The sequence below is a fragment of the Salvia splendens genome, chromosome 4, assembly GCF_004379255.2.
Source record: "Salvia splendens isolate huo1 chromosome 4, SspV2, whole genome shotgun sequence".
NCBI lineage: Eukaryota > Viridiplantae > Streptophyta > Magnoliopsida > Lamiales > Lamiaceae > Salvia > Salvia splendens.
This window is the reverse complement of record NC_056035.1, coordinates 32,214,074-32,234,465: the sequence shown is the minus strand read 5'-3', so window position 1 is coordinate 32,234,465 and position 20,392 is coordinate 32,214,074. Positions and strand designations below refer to the sequence as shown.

General features: G+C 38.9%; 3 protein-coding genes across 3 annotated transcripts; 2 read left to right on the top strand and 1 right to left on the bottom strand.

The window, feature by feature from the left end:
- Positions 1-407: 407 nt before the first annotated feature.
- LOC121799426 (phosphatidylinositol 4-phosphate 5-kinase 5-like) lies at positions 408-3,321 on the bottom strand. The gene is made up of 8 exons (XM_042198783.1): positions 2,186-3,321; positions 1,903-2,070; positions 1,656-1,821; positions 1,476-1,583; positions 1,164-1,357; positions 946-1,085; positions 788-860; positions 408-696 (listed from the first exon to the last, which is right to left on the bottom strand). The coding sequence occupies exons 1-8, from the start codon at positions 3,319-3,321 to the stop codon at positions 408-410; spliced, it is 2,274 nt and encodes a 757-aa protein (XP_042054717.1).
- A 3,448-nt stretch (positions 3,322-6,769) lies between these two features.
- On the top strand, positions 6,770-10,755 carry LOC121801274 (amino acid transporter AVT1A-like). The gene is made up of 11 exons (XM_042200728.1): positions 6,770-7,181; positions 7,596-7,879; positions 8,154-8,368; positions 8,750-8,773; positions 8,864-9,044; positions 9,128-9,347; positions 9,429-9,564; positions 9,652-9,671; positions 9,762-9,907; positions 10,060-10,103; positions 10,331-10,755. The coding sequence occupies exons 1-11, from the start codon at positions 7,018-7,020 to the stop codon at positions 10,484-10,486; spliced, it is 1,590 nt and encodes a 529-aa protein (XP_042056662.1). The 5' UTR covers positions 6,770-7,017; the 3' UTR covers positions 10,487-10,755.
- Positions 10,756-11,333: 578 nt separating this feature from the next.
- LOC121799481 (nudix hydrolase 16, mitochondrial-like) lies at positions 11,334-19,194 on the top strand. Its single transcript, XM_042198867.1, has 4 exons — positions 11,334-11,630; positions 17,651-17,762; positions 18,108-18,191; positions 18,729-19,194. The coding sequence occupies exons 1-4, from the start codon at positions 11,560-11,562 to the stop codon at positions 19,005-19,007; spliced, it is 546 nt and encodes a 181-aa protein (XP_042054801.1). The 5' UTR covers positions 11,334-11,559; the 3' UTR covers positions 19,008-19,194.
- The last annotated feature ends 1,198 nt before the right edge of the window (positions 19,195-20,392 follow it).

Sequence of the window (20,392 nt, the reverse complement as noted above, 5' to 3'; positions counted from 1 at the left end):
TTGTAAAATACCAAAACCGACGATGAAATACCAACTTGAGCTTTTCGTGCCTTTTGTATGCACAACACAAGGATGGTCGTAATTTAAGTTGTGACAATTTTATTACTAAGTATATACATTGGGTTGAGCTTGAATTTTCTAGGATTATTTTTATATACGGTAAATTTAATATAAATAGAAAAAGTTGGTAGAAAAAATATGTCACGTGACACTGAACTGGAGTAACATATATTGGGAATGCGTGTATCTCTCTTCTCGTGTTAAATTGGGCTTGAATAGTGCATATAGATAGATAGAAAAGAACAAGTGAATACTAGTATTACTATATATGTAGAGAGAATGAAGAAACTTCACATTTTATGTACCTACTTCATATATAGAACAACCTCAAATAAAATAATGTACTTTCATGTATCTTCTGCAAAGGCTTTGAGCATGTAGTCTCGAAAACGTCTTGCATATTGCTTTGGATCAACTGCGGATATGGAGTTGGGGTCATACTGGATGGATTTGTACGCGTGTTCGAGTTTCTTGGTGATGTCATAGTCTTGAAGAATGTCTATGATCCCAAAGAAGAGTACTACATCATAATACTCTCCTGTTGGCTCTCCGATTAGCTGAACCTCTGCCTCATTTGTTCTGAGTGTTCTTTCCACTCTTGCAGGCATATTGATCCCCAATTTAATGCTTGCCCACCTGCGATGATACAGTGTGTTTGAGCATTTCATGCAAATGTTGTAGTAAAATGGTGAAGATTAGCACAAAATTACATGTTTCTGGTTCTTACCCTGCAGGGTCTAAAAACATATGTTCTACATTCGACAATTTCGGAACTGAATCACTTTCTGAACCACCATTATCTGCTCAAGAAAAGTGAGAAGGCATGAGTTGTTTAGGAGTTAATGTTCTGCAAGAATTCAAAATAAGAGTAGGACTGTAATTTACCAACAAGCGTGGGCGTGACAGAGCGCTCACCAGTTGATGTTGATGTTGATGTTGATGCCTCTGTGAAGTGAATACCAACCAGGAGGCTATAGTCCATGATTCTTTCTTGTTCAAGAAACTCGCAGTCTTTGTCGACTTGTCTATAGAGGGAAACATGTAGAACCTAATTAATACGAATACAGAAACACGAGTAGGGAAGGAAGGGACATATTTTTTACCTTCTAAATTCTTGATACCATGTCTTTTGCAGACGAAAAATGAAGTTGAGATCAAGATCCTTGAGTGTTGTATTGGAGTCAATTTCTGATTCTGGCTTATCAGTCAATCTCCCAAATGTGGAACCTTTCAGGTCATATCTTTTATGGATCAGATACTCGGTGCAAAACAGATTCCCCATGATGATGAAACGAACCTAGCACGAAACTACCACATGTTAGTCATTCCAAGAAAGAACATGAATGCAGAATAACTAGCAACAATAGTAGCAGTAGTTGATGTTGATGTTGATGTTCCACCACTGAGCTTCTTACCTTCTGGCCATTTAGCCTTACACAATGCAAACCGAAGTATTTGGTGACAAGGGTGTTATCAAATGAACGAACGTGGTTGTAATATGCACTTAGCATCCTTAAAAGCACCTAAACAATGACACGAAATGATGAGAAACATATTGTTGGTGTTGCAATAAATTATGCAATCTTGGAGCTCACTTTTACTTCAGCTTTCTTCATTGTCTTGATCATGTAACGATCATCGTTGGTCAAGTAGAAGAAGCTTCCACTTTTACCAGGTGAGGACAACTCTCGAAGAGCATCATCGCCACAAATAGACAACATGTAATCTGCTGGATCCACCTTGAACAACATCCTTAGTGTTCTGTAATAACAAGGTACAGTGATTTCTAAAGTTGAAATTCAAGAATTTAAGGCCAGCCAACATTAAACTCGACCTTTTTACCTAAACACTTTAGGGCAGTAGTCTTTCCATTTAAATTCACATGAATTGTGCGGTGGCGTGATTTTGGAACCTTCTGGAGGGAACTTTGTCCAAAACTTCTCCTTGGGATCAAAGGCCGATGTCTTCAGATCAAGCGATGGAGGCGGCCCTGGTCTCCCGACTGAATGACTGTTGCAGCATAAAACATAGTTGATGAAGGAGCAGTAATTGCTAATATAGAAACAAACCCAAAAGTTTGTGATGACATCTAGTGTCATTTAAGCTAAGAGAGGTAAATATATACCTAATTCCAAGCTGTAAATTGAGCATCAGGTCATAATTTCTATGCCCTTTAGAGATGGTCTCCCCTTGCCTCTTAGCAATCTTGGGCAACTTGATAGGCATAGGGGACATTGATGAGGATTCATCGCCATCCCTCATTCCCCCTGATATCCAAGCCGAGGGTGCAGCCCCATCGGACAAGCGCATCCCTCCTAAATCTTTATCCACCCCAGAATCTATCCTTCCATCTACAGAATTCCTCCTATGCCTCACACTCGGCTCCCCTCCACCCATTGTAGTTGTAGACCTCCACATGGCCAACTTTTTTTGCGAGGGCCACATCGGTATCTTCTCAGTTGGGCATATCTTGCATTCCTTCAAATCTTCACAAAAAACATGTTGAGGATCCCACTCAAGTGCATCTTCATTATGTGCAGCTGAAGGATAGTAAGTCCCATTCTGTTCCTCGGGATCACTACTCCAATTCCCCACATACGAGCTCCCATCCCCCCATCTAAACGTCCCGCTTCCCTTAGGTAGTCCCTCCTCCCAACCCCCCTCATACACATTTCCATTAGGCCAGCTCATTGTGCCATGACCACAAATATTGCCATTTTTCCATTCTCCAACATATGTAGTCCCAATTTTCCAAGTATACTTCCCATGCCCCTCCTGTGACCCTCGGCTCCATTCGCCCTCGTACACATCCCCATTTGGGTAATCCTTTATTCCAAAACCATGCTTCAAATTCATTACCCAGGACCCCTTATAGGTGCCACCTATGGCCCCTGTATAAATCCCTTCGCCATCCATAAAACCGCTCTTAAAATTCCCTTCATACATGGCGCCTGATGGCCAGCTAAAAGTCCCCTTCCCCATCGTCTTTCCCTTGAACCATTCCCCAACGTACATGCAGCCATCTGTCCACCAATACTTGCCTTGTCCATGGGGAAAGGTGTCGGACCAATAGCCGGTGTAGTAATCCCCGTTGGGGAGGAATCTCTCAGCGTGAAAGACCTCCCCAGGTGCGTGGAGCTCCTCTTCTTGATCAGAGGCGTCTTCATCAGTATCCACTACGTATGAGGTTCCAAATATGTTGTTGGCTCGCTTCTTCGCCGCGGCTTGTGTTTTTCGTACTGTTGCCTCCCATGCCTTCATGGTTCTACTTCTCTCCTTCCTAATTCATGCACATCATCGTATGCATGCATTAATCAATCATTCATCTCTAATTCAAGATTCAATGCAACTTTTTTTCATTCTCTCTCTCTCTCTCTTCTCCTTAGACGCGATGAAAATGGGGGGGAAATTGAGCCAAACAACCTAAACCCGATAAAATGGGAAGGAAAATTTTATGTCTGACATTATTTTCACACAATGATATGTGTTGCTGCGTGTTGACATGTAATGTGAAAGAGTAGCCAATGGTTGTGCATATGTTTTTGATGTAATGGCCAAAAATAAAATTTGAGTGGACTAATATGATCTAATAATTTGTTTCCGACAAACACAGATTTGATGCCTAACAAATGACTTATTCATCAACCACTAAAACTACTGCAGGCAAGACATTTGTCGACTTAGACGGATCTATTCTCCAAATATAGGACAGACAATATTTAGTTGGTCGTATATAAATGTGTGTTTTAACTCTCTCTTAAATTTTATTTTCTTAAGCTTTGCCGGAAGAAGAATAACGGTTTAGCTCACATTTTCAAATTCAAAATACTACTCTCTCAGTTAATTGCCTAGAGTGGAATGAAGTGCGATAATTATTATGGGACGGACCGAAATGGAAAATAGTGACAATTACTGTGGGACGGAGAGAGTATTTAATAAGTAGTTTTTACAATAATTGAATATTTTATAATTTATAATATACCTCAAATACATAATGTTTTTTATAAAAATAAACAATAAATTGCATTAAACTAATTAAAAGTTTATTGGATCTGCTCTGCTTGTTATTATTATTAGGTAGAAATGCATAAGTTTTTATAATATTGAATTACACAATTGATTTTTTTTGCAATTCGCCCCCAAATTTAGTATTTGAGACCCTAATTGCCTGAAAATAAAAACGAGACATATTTTTAAAATTCTTTTAATACTTTGTAAAACAAGAAAAATGGCTTAAAGCCCAACTAACAATGTCATAACTTTAAAGCCTCATCCAAATTAGAAAGAAATATAGAAAGAGCCCAAAATGCTAATCTCTCTTTCAGCTCGTTGTAAACGAGGTGACTCTTATCTACGGCCATCTATATTCTAAATACAACTTGGTTCCCAATATTATACTCCCTCCGTCCCATAAAAATATAGACATTGCGTGTGACACGAGAATTAAGATAAAATTGATAAAGTAAGAGAGAGTAATGAGAATGATCTGGTAAAATTAGAGAGACGAGGAGAATGATAGTTAAGTAGAGTTAGTTGATAGTGGGACCTACATTATTTAAATGATATAACTTTCTAAAAATGGAATGCACATATTTTTGTGTGATGAACGAAAATGGAAAGTGCACATATTTTTATAGGAATGGGGATAACTATCTATTTTTTCATTTCATCAAAACGTTCACAACGAATTTGATTTTTTTTTATAAATCTAATATAGCTATATTGACTTTTTAATGACTTTCTTTCATATTTTATCACAAAATTCAGTCTTTTGCTGTAGACACACGGGTAAATTCACTTTTCTTGTATAATAACGACACTCGCAATGTGTGTGCTTCTTTACACAAAGTGCGAGGATAATATGCATCTATTGTCACGGCTGAAGTTATTTTGACATGCTAATTTAAATTATTTTTAAAATAAAGAAAAATTCGACTTAGCTTTTAAAATATTTTACTACTTTCTTTTTTTACTTTTGACGTCAGCGATAATACAAGTGGATTAAACATCGATTGGAACAATCCATTATTCTTTCCAAACTTTCAAAGTTCAAACCACTCCAAATTTTGGTACAATGGCATGAACGATAATACTAAAGAGTTAACCCGAAAATCCAAAAATTATGCGGTCTCTACAATAAAGAAAGATGAGGTGAACATCTATGAGAAAGAGACCAACAAATGTTTCAAGTACGATTAGACTTTAGAAATGACACGTCACTGTGAAAAATGAGAGGACATAGGAGGATTGATTGGATTGAAGAGAGCAAACAAAAACTCCAACGACCAATTCAGCACAAGCGGGGAGGAGACAGTGGCGGACAGTGGTGCCTAATGGGATAAGGCCACAAGCAATGCAACATTAGAGAAAAATAGGTGAAGTGATGACATAAGTTAGGTAGTTAAACATAGTATATGCAAAATATGGTAGTTTGAGGGAAGCAAGATTGGTTTTTGAGGAGACAAGAGTAACAAATGCTAACTCTAAAAATATAGTTGGATGTAACTGAGTGATCCTCAATGGAGATAGAAAACTTTGGTAATAAAGATTATTTTTACTTTGCCACTTTGCACCACTATAAAATTTTGTTTATTATTTGAAAATGCAATGCATCTTTTTTAAGTACTACCTTTTAAAGCAGCTGGATGCTATTCTAAATACAATGCATATTGTTACACACTACAATTACCTATTAAATCAGCTGAATATCATTTGAAATGCAATGCACCTTTTTACACTACCGTTTACCTATTAATTTTTCTCTAACAAACACAAGCACAAAATATTCCAATTTCGTGCTAGATATTATTTCAAATTCAATGCATTTTTTACACAACAGTTTAGCTATTAAATTTTTCTCTAACCAACACAATCACACACAAATACTCTAATTTCTCTTTCATATCTTATGTTTATTGACGGATTGTTTTACACAAACACAAAAGCTCTAATTTTGTTACTAAGTCTTATCTCTTTCATCTCTCTTTTTTTTATGAATAGTTTTTTTGGGACTAATTAAAATCAAAATATATCTTTTGTCAAAATTCATAATTACTGAGAATATATGCATCTGTAATGAACATTTTATTTATGTATGATGGACTATCTCCAGACTCCATGCAATGACCTTAATGTATAAAAACAAAATGTCAATTACAAATGCATAAAATCTCTTTGAAAAATAGAGTTATATTTTTAACCACTCTCTTAAATTTTTATATTATTGATACATGTGCAAATGACATGGGAACAATTTAATCCTCCTACTTCCTAATTGTATCTCATCTTTTAATGAACACATTTTAATTTTTAAAAAAGGAACAATATACCCCCCCCCCCCCCCCCCCCCCCACCCAACAAATCTCTATACCCATGGCAAATGATACGAATCATGAAAATCCTCTCTGACAAACTTGATATATTTATATTAAGAATCGTGTCAATTTTAATGATTATTTTATTATAAAAATAATAGTAATTGATAACATTTGAAGTAATTCAACGCACTCTTCGAAACTTAAATATATTTTTGGTTACTACCGTGTTCGTATAGTATTCCATCTGTCAAAATTATACACTATAAATGATGCACATGAAGTCACATGAAATTATAAAATGCGACAAAACACTATTTTCAAATCCTACTACAATACAAAGAAAAATACAGAAAATAGAAAACATATTTTTCTCGACAAATCATTTTGGTGAAAGTGTGCTGTCTGCACATAATTACATTATCCTTTCCTATTATCAATTTATCATCAAGACTTCCAGTCTGAACAAATCTCTAAATTTTATCGATTTGATGAATCACCACTGTCTAGAATCACCCCTCCCAACCCCTATATATATTGCTTCGCAGTTGTCACTTTGTCATTGCCTCATGCAACTATTCACACTCTGCTTGAAGATTGTGCTTAAAGATTGAATTTTTACTCAGTTGAACGGCAAAGACACATGTCAAACCGAGCTGAAGATTCGTCGGAATACTTGTTGGATGATATTGATGACGCTGAAGAGAATGACAACAAGTTTGATGCCGGGAGCTGCAGCGATGCAGACGATGCCGATGGCAAAAATTCTTCGCCCTTCATTTCTCAGCAATGGCCTCGGAGTTATTGGTGAGTTAGGGCTACAAGTAGTTTAAGTTACTGAAATTTAGCTTCTTGATTTTCCATATTAGCAATATTTGGTTGATTCTCATGAATGTGAGGCAGTAGATTTAGATGTATTTTGAACTTTTATGCACAAACTGGTGAATGGTCCTTTATATTTCCGGTTAAGAATTTGATTGAATGTGTTATTCTGTTTATCCGAGTTGTGTTGCTTTAGTGAAAAATCACTGCCCTTTATATAATAGGCTGACTTGAAATTTAAAGGAATGATTTAGGTTATTGCAACTATAATGGGGATAATGGATGAAGGGTTTTGCTTGTTTTTGGCTCCATTGATTACTATTAAGCAACTGACTTGCCAGTGTAACAGCTGCCTTCTTCTTCTTCTTTTGATTTTTTGATTGTTTTGTGTGTGTGCAGGGAGACAGCTGACGCTTACTCAATTTCCGTATCTCCAAGTTTTGGCACCTTGAAGCATCGTTCGAGCTCTAGATATTCGTTTTCTGAAGTGAACAACGACTTGTTGCAGTCTGATCTAAGAAGAAGTTTGCTCTCGAAAGAAGAATCAGTTGATGAGAAATACGACCCAGAGAGCATCTCTGTGGCAGGGTTATCATTGTCACAAAGGGCTTCATTGTATGAACAACTAACTGGAGAGCTTCCAATCAGTCGGGAGTGCAGCTTTTCTCAGACTATCTTTAATGGTAGGAAATATGATCAAGCATGGAGTACAAAACTAGCAGCTATTTTCTTCATTTGTGATATCTCGTAAAGAAACTACAGTTTCTTGGGTGTATACTAAAAGGAAATTGTACCATTTTTTCATAATAATGGATGATTTCTAGATATTATAGCTGCCATTTTGAAGTTTGGTAGAAACTAACAAGATTGACTTTTAGATTTTATTTCTTTCCCTTCATTGTTCGACTTTGGTGTGTGAAGCTCTCTTAAGCAGTTACTGATGCTGTTCTGGTGCAGGGGTAAATGTTCTGGCTGGGGTTGGACTACTCTCGACTCCGTACACAGTGAGAGAAGCCGGCTGGAGTAGCTTGCTAGTCCTGGCCCTCTTTGCTGTTATCTGTTGTTACACTGCTTCTCTTATGAGATACTGCTTTGAGAGCAGGGAAGGCATCATAAGTTACCCAGATATCGGAGAAGCAGCATTCGGCAAATATGGGCGGCTTTTCATCTCGGTACACATCTATAACAACTCTTGTTATGCTAGAATATGGCTTTTTGATCAAACATTTCATGTGATTATCGATAAAGATTCTCCTTTGTTTGATGCATATTCCTTCAACACCCCAAGACTTAATCATTTTGAGCACCAATGGAGTTGACCTCTTACTATAACATCTTTGCTTGATATATATTGTTAATCCAACTTTTTTTGTTGTCTCTCCTTCTTACATACGCATATAATAATAAATAGAAAGGATAATGATTTATAGTGCTAAATGCTAATATGAGTTGAATGAGGCCTGAGGATTAGTAGAATTTTAATTCTTTCTAGGAGGTTTAATATATAAGCCTCAACCAGTTGATACTTACGCATCTGATGCATCTTAATGCAGATCGTGCTGTATGCTGAACTATATGTAAGTCGAGCTTAATCAAATTCTATGTTCAATGCTATCCGTTTTTATCTGGAAAAGCATATCCCTTTAACTCTTTCCCCGTAACTGCAGTCATATTGTATAGAGTTTATCATTTTAGAAGGAGACAACATAACCAGCATATTTCCTGGAGCAAGTTTGCACTTGGGAAGCCTAAATCTCGACTCAGTTCACTTGTTTGGTATCATTTCAGCTCTTATTGTTCTGCCAACTGTTTGGTTGAGGGATCTTCGAGTGATATCATTTCTTTCAGGTGCCAAATGATTTCTGATTCATTGTCTACCGTTGTTTATGAATTATGAGAATCCATTAATATTTCTTGTTTTTGCCTTGTAGCTTGTGGTGTTCTTGCAACTGTAGTCATTGTTGTCTGCTTGGTTTTCCTTGGAAGTTTTGGTGGTATCGGCTTTGATCACACTGGAGAAGTGGTGAATTTGAAAGGGATCCCGTTTGCAATTGGTGTGTATGGATTCTGCTACTCGGGGCACTCCGTCTTCCCAAATATATATCAATCAATGGCTGATAAAACAAAGTTTACAAAAGCACTAATAATATGGTAGACATATTCTGACCTTTTCAAACCTTGCAAATTCAGTATTATTTCTATGATCTGACACTGTTTCTCTTTGTCGTGCAGCTTTCTGATATGCTTTCTGCTATATGGAGGTGTTGCTGTTGTAGGGTATCTTATGTTCGGACAGAGCACACTGTCTCAGATAACTCTCAACATGCCACCCGATTCAATCCTTTCAAAAATTGCAATATGGACAACGGTAGATATCTAGATTTTACGTTATGTCTTAGTTAATGACTGAAAATTTGGTCAAGTTACTTATCCGAATTTGGTCTATTCTTTGCAGATCATAAACCCTTTGACCAAATATCCTTTGATTTGTATTTGTTTTACCATTTAAACAAGGCAAAAATCGAATTGATATTTAATCCTGTTGGCTTCCTTAATACCGTGCACATACGCCTTGTTGATGAATCCTTTGGCGAGAGGCATAGAGGAGCTGCTTCCCCCGAGGATCTCTGACAGTTACTGGTTCTATATTCTTCTGAGAACAGTACTCGTCCTCTCCACTGTTTGCTTCGCCTTCGTTCTTCCTTTCTTTGGTACGTAGCCTCAGCGTCATATCCTGATGTCATATTGAATACTTTAGATCTGATTATAGTTTTTTAGAAGTGCAAATTTTCAACAAAATTTGATGGCTTTGACAACATTGGGAAGATGGATTGAAGTTTTGATTTGTTCTTACAATCTGCAGGTCTTGTGATGGCTTTAATTGGCTCTCTCCTCAGCATACTTGTGGTGAGTGTTGTATTAACCTTCATCGATTTCATAATGTGTGACGTCTTCTATGCTTTATATCGTATGGATCTTCAATCAAGATGGCCTAGAATAATGATATAATGCTGCTTGTCTCTTTATCTCCAAATAAGAAGGTTTTAGGCAATGATGTGAACATGTTTGTCTTGGCACAGCATTAGTGCTACGCTACTTTTTGTTAAGTGTGTTGTTGCGTTGGTTTTTCGCAGGCGGTTATAATGCCAGCTTTATGCTTCGTGAAAATAATGGGGAAGAAAGCGACGCGATCACAGGTGATAGTCAGCTGGAGCATAGTGGTATTCGGTGTGATAAGTGCAGCTCTTGGGACATATTCTTCTCTAGCAGGAATTGCAGATAATTATTAATTGAAGCTTGCTTGCTGCCCACATGCATTATCCTAGTATTTTAGTAGTAGTTTCTTGTCACAATCCCATTCAGGATTCACTTTTAGATTATCATTTTCACTACCACATGAGTATGTAATGCTGCTGTGTGGCATCAAGAATACAGATACATGGGGGCCTATGGTGTGATTTTTGCACCACCACAGACATATATATATATATATATATGCACTACTAAATGTTTGCTTATGTAGTAGATCACAATTGCAATGAAAATGAATTATGGTTTACAAACTCGTGTAGATAGATGACTGCAGACACAAATTAGTCATAATAAAAAGTTAATACTCCTACTACTAAATTTGAGTCTTACTTTTATATACTAATTCTATAATAAAATACAAATAAATAAAAAATGGTAAAAATAAAATAAAATATGGTAACTTTATGAGATGGACGAAATAAAATTAAATGATCTCAAAATCACTCGCCATAAATTTCATATGGCATCACAGCTCTCTCAAATCCAATTTTAATGTATTATAAAATTCAAATTGATTTGAATTCGGTAAGTCAATATTTTTTTATTTTCGATAAATTTTATATACTCCTATACATAAGAAGAAAACTGAAAATTCAAAGAAAAAAAATAGAAAATACGAAAATTTGAAATAAAATCTTTTATTATAGTGTAAAAAAGTTAGGTTAAATAATTATCCCAAAAAAAGATTAAAATGTTTATCAAAACATTATCTGAAATAATATTAAAATAAAATTTGTTTCTCTATAATTTAAATAACGATTTGTAAATTTTAAAAGGGTAACGCAGCCATTATTTAACCGGCCTTTCCAATAACGATTGCACCAAAATTGACTGCGGATTTGCAAATTCTTTACCCCTTAAACATGCTCCGATTTTTTCGCTGCGCTCCCACCATTCAAAGATTTTATTTTTTCTCTTCCAAAAAAATGATGCGGAGAAATTGAGGGATTCCTTCTTTGCAGATGGATTGCTACTTCGTTTTCGTAAATCCGAAAGCCATAATCTGATTCCTATATATACAGCCTAGATTTCTGTTCCATTTTTGGGATAAATGTCTGAATTGGTAGCGCGGACTGGACGGCAGCAGCAGCGCTACGAGGATGGATACCGCCTCATTGCAGGGTAATTTTGTTATTCTTGTTCATTTTTGTGGCGTATCGACGTTTACATGCATGTGTGTTTATTGATGTGCTTTTGGTTGCATGAGGAATTTAGTTTGAATTAGGGCAACGTGGGGAATTTAAAGCTCTTTTTTTTTGTTGTTGTTTGGATACGTGTAGGTGTTTCGAATGTGGTTAATGGGAATCTTTAGAGTTTGAGGTTCATTTGGTTGTCAATTGTCATGGTGGTTTGGGTGGGTGTTTGTGGGCTTTTTTAAATTAGGAAAACCCGGTGGCAAAATTGGATATTATTTCTGCGGATTTTTAATGGTGCAAGTTTGTTAGAGTGAGCAGGATTTGTTAATGACAATGTTGAGGAAGAAAGGCACAAAAAATTGGTGTGATATTCATTCTTTCTGTACCTTTTGTTAGATGAGAGTGGATGAATTAAGTGGTGCATTTCCAAGATTAGTGGTGCGGAATTGGGGTTGCCGGAGCTGAGAACGGCGACCGGAATCACACCAATACAGATAGAACTCGTCGGAGGTGAAGAGGGAATGGGAGAAGAGTATTGCATTAATTTCTGAATGAATTACAAATTGAAGAAGCTACAGATTATAAAGCTATGAGCTAGTTAACTACTTGAATTGGCAGTTATAACTAACTCGTTCCTAACTAATCTTCATGCCACGTGTCAATCTTCTCTCAGCTTCCCTCGAGTGTACACGTGTCATTTCAGCTTGTCTTCGGCAGCTCGTCTTCGGCAGCTCGTCTTCGTCTTTTACGTGTTATTTCAGCTCGTCTTCGGCAGCTCGTCTTCGGCAGCTCGTCTTTGGCAGCTCGTCTTCGGCTTTTATTCTACTAATCTCATTTCCATGCATCAAATCTCCCCCCCTTCAATTAACCTTGTCCTCAAGGTTGAAAATGAGGGAATTTCTCCTGAATATCATGCAAAAACTCCCAAGTTGCGTCTTCGGGAAAGGAATTGGCCCAATGAATTAGCACTTGCGTAGCTGGATGATTTCCCCTCTTAACCAAGCGACGATCCAAGATTCTGACAGGTTCCAAAAAAGTCGAGTTTCCAATGACCGGTAAGGTGCCATGTAGTTGAGAAAGTGGTCCAGCCTTCTTCTTTAACTGAGAGACATGAAATACCGGGTGAATTCGAGCATCCGTTGGTAGAGCAAGTTTATATGCCACCTCGCCGAACTTGTCTATCACCTTGAAAGGACCAAAGTAGCGTGGACTAAGTTTGTGAAATTGTCTATCACGGAGAGTATTTTGTCTGTAAGGTTGGAGTTTCAAATAAACCCAATCACCAAGAACAAACTTGCGGTCCGAACGATGCTTGTCATGTTGTTGCTTCATCCTGTGTTGCGCTCGACCCAAATGAAATTTTAAAACATCCATCATAGCTTCTCTAGCGACCAGGCTTTCATCTACATCATGCACAGTCGAATCCCCCTTAAAGTAAGGAATATGCAACGGGGGAGGGTATCCATAAAGAGCTTCAAAAGGTGTTGTACCAATAGCCGTGTGGAAGGAAGTGTTGTACCAAAATTCTGCAAGACTAAGCCATTTGCTCCAAGTCGTAGGCTGATCTCCACACATACAACGAAGGTAAGTCTCCAAGCAACGGTTGACAACTTCGGTCTGACCATCAGATTGAGGATGGTAGGCAGTCGACATGTGAAGTTCCACGCCTTGTAACTTGAAGAAATCGGACCAGAATTTGCTCAGAAAAATCTTGTCTCGATCACTGATTAGTATAACTGGGAGACCATGGAGTTTGAACACATAATCCAAGAAAGCTTGAGCAACTGTGAGGGCTGAATAAGGATGAGTAAGCGGCATGAAGTGTGCATATTTAGTTAACCGATCCACCACTACTAATATAGTAGATTTCCCCTGTGACAGTGGGAGTCCCTCAATAAAATCAAGACTTACTTGCGACCAAGCTGCTTCGGGAATGGGTATGGGTTGAAGTAACCCTGGTGATGCACTATTGTCATACTTAAAGCGTTGACAAATATCACATTCTCTGATAAAATTCCGGATCTGCTTCTCCATGTTAGCCCAATAGAATAAAGAGGATAATCGTTTATAGGTGGCAAGAACACCTGAGTGACCTCCAGAGCTTGAGTTATGAAATAACTGAATGATTTTCAAGCGCAAAGCTTCATCTTTTCCCACTACTAAACGGCCTTTTCTTCTTAATTGATTTCCCAGCCATGAAAATTTAGAAGTGGACTTGGGATTCTGTTTGAGCTCAGTGATGACTGATTGTAGATCTGGATCAGACTCCCAAGAAGCTTGAATTAAGGGATAGATATCAGTAGCCACAGTGGTGATAGCCATACAAAAAATTTCAGATGAGTGTACTCTAGATAAGGCATCAGCAACCTTATTCTCTACCCCCTTCTTGTAAGTGATTTCAAAATCGAAAGCCATCAATTTAGAGAGCCAATTTAGTTGCCCCGGAGTGGAGAGTTTCTGTTTTAACAAATGACTCAGTGTCTTATGATCCGTTCTAACTTCAAAAGGCATGTGGCTCAAATAATGGCTCCAATGTGTCACAGCAAAAACAATCGCCAATAGTTCTTTATCATATACTGAAAGTCCTCTGTTTTTGGGAGATAAAGCCTTGCTAATGAAAGCAATAGGATGGTTATTCTGCATTAGAACAGCTCCAATGCCGTAGCTGCAAGCATCAGTCTCCACTACAAAAGGTGAAGAAAAGTCAGGTAATGCCAAAACAGGTGGAGAAATCATAGCCTTTTTTAGATTCAAGAAAGCCTCCTCAGCTGTAGAATCCCAATGGAAAGCATCCTTTCGGAGTAGATCAGTAAGTGGTTTACAAATAACTCCATAATTTTTAACAAATTTTCTGTAATATCCTGTTAGACCAAGGAAGCCTCGCAATTGTGAAATATCAGAGGGAATAGGCCAAGTTTGCATCGCCTGCACTTTCTTAGGGTCTGTAGAAACCCCAGCTTCTGATATGATGTGTCCCAGATATTCAATCTGCCTCTTAGCAAATTCACATTTGCTAGCTTTAGCAAAGAGAGAATTTTCATGGAGCTTCTGAAAGACCTTCTCAAGATGGATCAAATGGGAGTCAATATCCTTGCTATACACCAATATATCATCAAAGAAAACGAGCACAAATTTCCTTAAGAACGGCCTGAAAATGTCATTCATTAGACTTTGAAATGTAGCAGGAGCATTTGTGAGTCCAAAAGGCATAACAGCAAATTCATAGTGTCCATCATGAGTTTTAAAAGCTGTTTTAGGTATATCTTGTGCTTCCATTCTAATTTGGTGATAGCCCGCCCGCAGATCTATCTTAGAAAAGAGTGTTGCACCCCTCAGTTCCTCTAAAAGTTCATCAATAAGAGGGATGGGGTATTTGTCCTTGATAGTAAGTTTATTCAATCGCCTATAATCCACACACATTCTCCAAGTTCCATCTTTCTTTTTAACAAGCACCACTGGTGAAGAAAAGGGACTTGAACTTGGTTGGATGAAGCCTTGATGCAGTAAGTCAGTCACCTGCTTCTCAATTATATTTTTCTGTAAGGCTGAATGTCTGTAAGGTCTGGAATGGACTGGTGTAGCTCCAGGTATTAGAGAGATTCGATGGTTATGCGATCTCAGAGGAGGTAAGGTGGTAGGTTCAGCAAATACTGACTGATGAGTCTCCAGAAATTGCTGAATAGAGTCAGAATGGTTAAGTTGGTCTTCCATATTCCCTTGCACCGTAAACAACTCAGGGGAATCTGCACCATTTATCTGAATACAGTAAAGCTTGACCCCTTCATTGTAGCTAAGAATTTTGTTCATTTCTTTCTCAGATGCAGCCTGGACCACCTGCTCATTATTACCTCCCCTCAGTACATGTCTTCTGCCGTTAAGTGTGAAGTCCATAGTCAGATTTTTGAAATTCCATTGGATATCACCAAGAGTTTCCAACCATTGAACACCCAAAACCATGTCACAGCTACCCAAAGGTAAGAGGAGCACATCCGTGATAAAGGTAGTGCTTCTCAATGACCATTTTAAACTTTTACACATTGCCTTACATTCCAATTTATTTCCATCGGCAACATCCACAAACACCGGGTTCACTGCAGTGAGGGATAAGCCGAGCTTCTTAGCCGTTTGTAAATCAAGAAAATTATGAGTACTCCCCGAATCAATTAGAATATGGAGAGGTCTTCTACCAATTCTGCCCGTGACACGCATAGTTCTGAAACCTCTAGCAGATGAACCATTAATAGCATGAATAGAGATCAAAGGATTCTCCTCATCTCCTAAATCTTCATTAATTTCATCAGATTCACGTTCACCCGACAGCATGCCATCGTCTATCTCAAGCAAGTAGAGTTGCTTCCTAGCACACCTATGACCTCTTTCAAATTTCTCATCACAACCATAACACAAGCCTCTAGCTCTCTTATCTGCCATTTCTTCTTCAGTTAAGAGTCGTCTAGATTTAAAAGCAGGTGTAATAGGAGTAGGTAATAACGGAGCAGAGTTATATGCTTGTGAAGTTCTAGCATCAAGAGTGTTAAACCGTTTACTAGGCTGATTACTACCATCTTTAAACGGTGTAGCCATATCTTGTAACCGAGCCAAAGCATAAGCATGCACAAGTGTGTGAGGCATGAACATTCTAACCGCTTTTTGCACATAAGGTTTCAAGCCATTGATGAAGTGACTCACAGCATAGGTTTCAGAAATAGACACACGACCTAAGAGTAATTCAAAGCGGTCATGATAGTCAGAGAAAGAACCTGTTTGCTTCAGAGCAAGCAGCTCAGTCATAGGATCGCCGAGGAGTTGATCACCAAATCGTCCTTCCATTGCTTGTAGAAACATAGGCCACGGGGTAGCCATGGCGTGATCCTGATATCGTGACCAATTTTGAAACCATTGCAGTGCTCGGCCTTCAAAATTGATGACAGCTAAGCGAACTTTCGCTTCTTCCGGAGTAAGATCTACGGTGAAGAAGTGGTCGCACCTCATGATCCAGCCGGCCAGATCATCACCCGAGAAAATAGGGAAACCGACCTTCGATTGTCGAGTAGCGAAGTAAGGTTGGCGTTGAGGTCCAATTCCTCCAAATTGATTGTGAGGAATACCTCCAGTAGGTTGATTTCCATGCGGATTCGGTATGAATCGGTTGAGAACCTCCGTATGTTGAAGTTGCAGAGCGAGAATAGCCTCGCGTAGTTCCCTCACATCTGAATCACGAGCTTTATCCGCATTATCGCGGATTGAATCTTTCTCCTCACGTCGGCGGTCAGATTCGGAGACTTTCGCCGAGAAGTCGGCCAGCGCAGTCGCGATAATATCCTCTACGCGACGCATGTCGCCGGAGCGCGTTTCCACCATGACAGGCGAAGGATCGTTACCACTGATACCACTTGGTGCGGAATTGGGGTTGCCGGAGCTGAGAACGGCGACCGGAATCACACCAATACAGATAGAACTCGTCGGAGGTGAAGAGGGAATGGGAGAAGAGTATTGCATTAATTTCTGAATGAATTACAAATTGAAGAAGCTACAGATTATAAAGCTATGAGCTAGTTAACTACTTGAATTGGCAGTTATAACTAACTCGTTCCTAACTAATCTTCATGCCACGTGTCAATCTTCTCTCAGCTTCCCTCGAGTGTACACGTGTCATTTCAGCTTGTCTTCGGCAGCTCGTCTTCGGCAGCTCGTCTTCGTCTTTTACGTGTTATTTCAGCTCGTCTTCGGCAGCTCGTCTTTGGCAGCTCGTCTTCGGCTTTTATTCTACTAATCTCATTTCCATGCATCAATTAGTTTATATGAAAATAGAAGTTATGATTACTTCAGTGTGATGTGCTTGTTTTCACTTATTTGTAGATGCCTTCTTGTATGGCAGTGAAGGTATGGTGGTTTCAATTTTAGGGCTTGAAGTGTCCTAGCAATCCCCAGTTGATTCCTCATTTCTGATAACTTGATTTGTATAATCATACATTATCTGTTTTAATTAGTAAGATTGCTTTCTAGGTGTATTCCCTTCAAATTCAGAAATTCTGTAGATGGTGATGATTCACCTGAGAAGGTTGTAGAGGTTCTGATGATCAATTCAACTAGTGGACCTGGTCTTTTGTTTCCAAAGGTGAGACTTGTCGCATATGCATTTTCAGATAAGTGGAAGTACATCAACCAAGCCGTCTATGGCTCATCTTTATCTAACAAAGTGTAAAGTTCAATTGTACTGTTACTAAAAAATTTGAGTTGGTATTGTCTGTCATTTCTACTTGAAGCATTCTTGTAAGCATCTCCATACTCTGTGTTGTTGAATAGGAGTATATGTTAGTATTAGTTAGATTAGACAATTAGACAAGCTGGAGTTGGCATTAGAGCAAAGACTGTTCTGTCCCTTCTTTGGATCTTACTTGTACTTTCTCTCGTATGCTTGACACCCCACTTTCTTGCATGTCGGTGTTGATCTTTTTTCTAGGGTGGATGGGAGAATGATGAGACGGCTGAGGAGGCAGCAGAAAGGGAAGCCATGGAAGAGGCTGGAGTAAGAGGCGATTTAGTGGTAAGAAAGAACACTTCTTCTTTTTGCTTAGGTTCGGTTTTGCTGCTTAGTGATTTTTGTTTAATGTAAGTATCTGTCTTTAACTACCTCGTTGCATGGAGGTATTAAATTGACATCGTTCGTAACGCAACACATTATATGATAGTATGTTATAACAATCTTGAACAGAAATGAAATAGTGCTCTTTATCCATACCATACATGAATGATCATTCTATTCCCATTAATTCATCTTATCCAAGTTAATCATAAATCAAGAGGCACGTGTATTTTCCAAAGGCATCAGTCTTTTCTGGACACTCCCCGTATCTATCTGACTAAGAAATCTGAACCCTCCCTTTTGGCCTGCTGTTTATGTCGATGTGAATTTGTTGGTCCTACGTAACATATGCCAAAGCTCATGTTCTGGTCTAATCAGGTGCTAGTCTATGTTACAAGGTAGTGGAAGTACTAATTATTGAGGCTAGTATACTTCATGCTTGGGTGAACATCAGAACCGGTAATTAGTTTAAAATTAATTTGATTCTTTTGTCTCCAGCATTATCTGGGATGCTATCCTTTCAAGAGCAAAACCCTCCAGGATGCGTGTAGCCCGGCAGGTTTATGCAGAGCTGCCATGTATGCTTTGCATGTGAAGGAGGAGCTCGAGTCGTGGCCAGAGAAAAGCCACCGAGAAAGAAGATGGCTGAGCATCCCTGAGGCCACCGGATGCTGCAGACATGTCTGGATGAGAGAGGCTCTCAAAGAAGGTTTCTCAAAGTGGTATGCCAATGGTATGATCAGTACTTTACCTAGCAAGGACTCTCCATCAGATTAGCATCGAATTTTCTTGTATGTTACCACATAACTGATTTTGGTGCCAGTTTTCATTTTAGTCTCTATGTTCCCTGTTTTTTTATATGTAGCCTTATTTCTCAATGAGAGCGATAAGCTAATCATTTTGGAGAACCTTCGTTGAGTTCGTCTACATTTTGAAAGAGTTGGAAAAGATGCATTGTTTTTTACAGAATCTCCTGCTTTTTAGCTCTTCTGCAATTTGCTATTTGCAGATATCATTATACAACATTTTTTTTTATATTTTTACACCAATACATGCAATCGAAATGTTAACAATTTAGAATCCTTTGATAACAAATCGGCAAGCTCTTAGAGCATTCTCAATAGGGGCGTCGATAGGCCGTGATTGCACAACATATTAACAATTTAGAATCCTTTGATAATTAATGGGCACGCTCTTAGAGCATTTGCAATAGGGATGCTGATCGAAGGTTGATTGGCTCCCTACTGCAGACGGAGAGCCGATCATCGGCAGTTGTCAGAGGAGTGGGCATAGCCAGAGAGAGATCGGCGCGAGATCAGCATCCTATTGCATGCGCCGATCTCATTTCAGTTTATTACTCGTACTCCTTCCGTTCCATAATAATGAAGGCGTTTCTTTTCGGCACAGATATTAAGAAAAATTGTGTTAGGTGAGTTAAGTAAAAGGAGAATAAAGTGAAAAATGAAAAAAAGTAGAGAGTTGAAGAGAGAAAAAAGTAAGAGAGAGTAAGAGCATCTCCAATGGCGGCGTCGGCACCGGCACGCCGATTTTTCGCGGACGCCGGTGCTGACGCCGAACCATTGCAGCCGGCGTCGGCGAAATTGGCGTCAAAATTGGCGTGCCCACGGCGCCATTATAGGCCCCGGATCGGCGTCGTACCGGCGTCAGATTTTTAATTTTTTTTTATTTTTCGAAACACTATACATACGCTCTTTGGACGTCATTTTCAACGAGCAGTGCCAGGGCGTCGGTCCGGCCATCAGTTTTGTCGCCAACGGCAACCAGCATGATATGAGCTACTACTTGGCGGATGGGATATACCCTAGGTGGCCCGTCTTTGTGAAGACGATCCGGTACGCATCAGATGCGAAAAAGGCCTACTTTGCGACGCGGCAGGAGTCGGCGCGAAAGGACGTGGAGCGCGCATTTGGTGTGCTTCAGGCTCGATGGGCTGCAGTTAAGGGACCAACGCGTTTGTGGAATGTCGACTGCATTGCTGATATAATGTATGCTTGTATTATCATGCATAACATGATTGTCGAAGATGAAGGTGTTCAACTGACTAATTGGGCCAACGACGATAATGAAGCAGGTCCAAACCACGGCGTCGCCGCCGCCAACGTACAAGGTGGGGTACCTCACGATGAAGAAGCCCTCCTCCA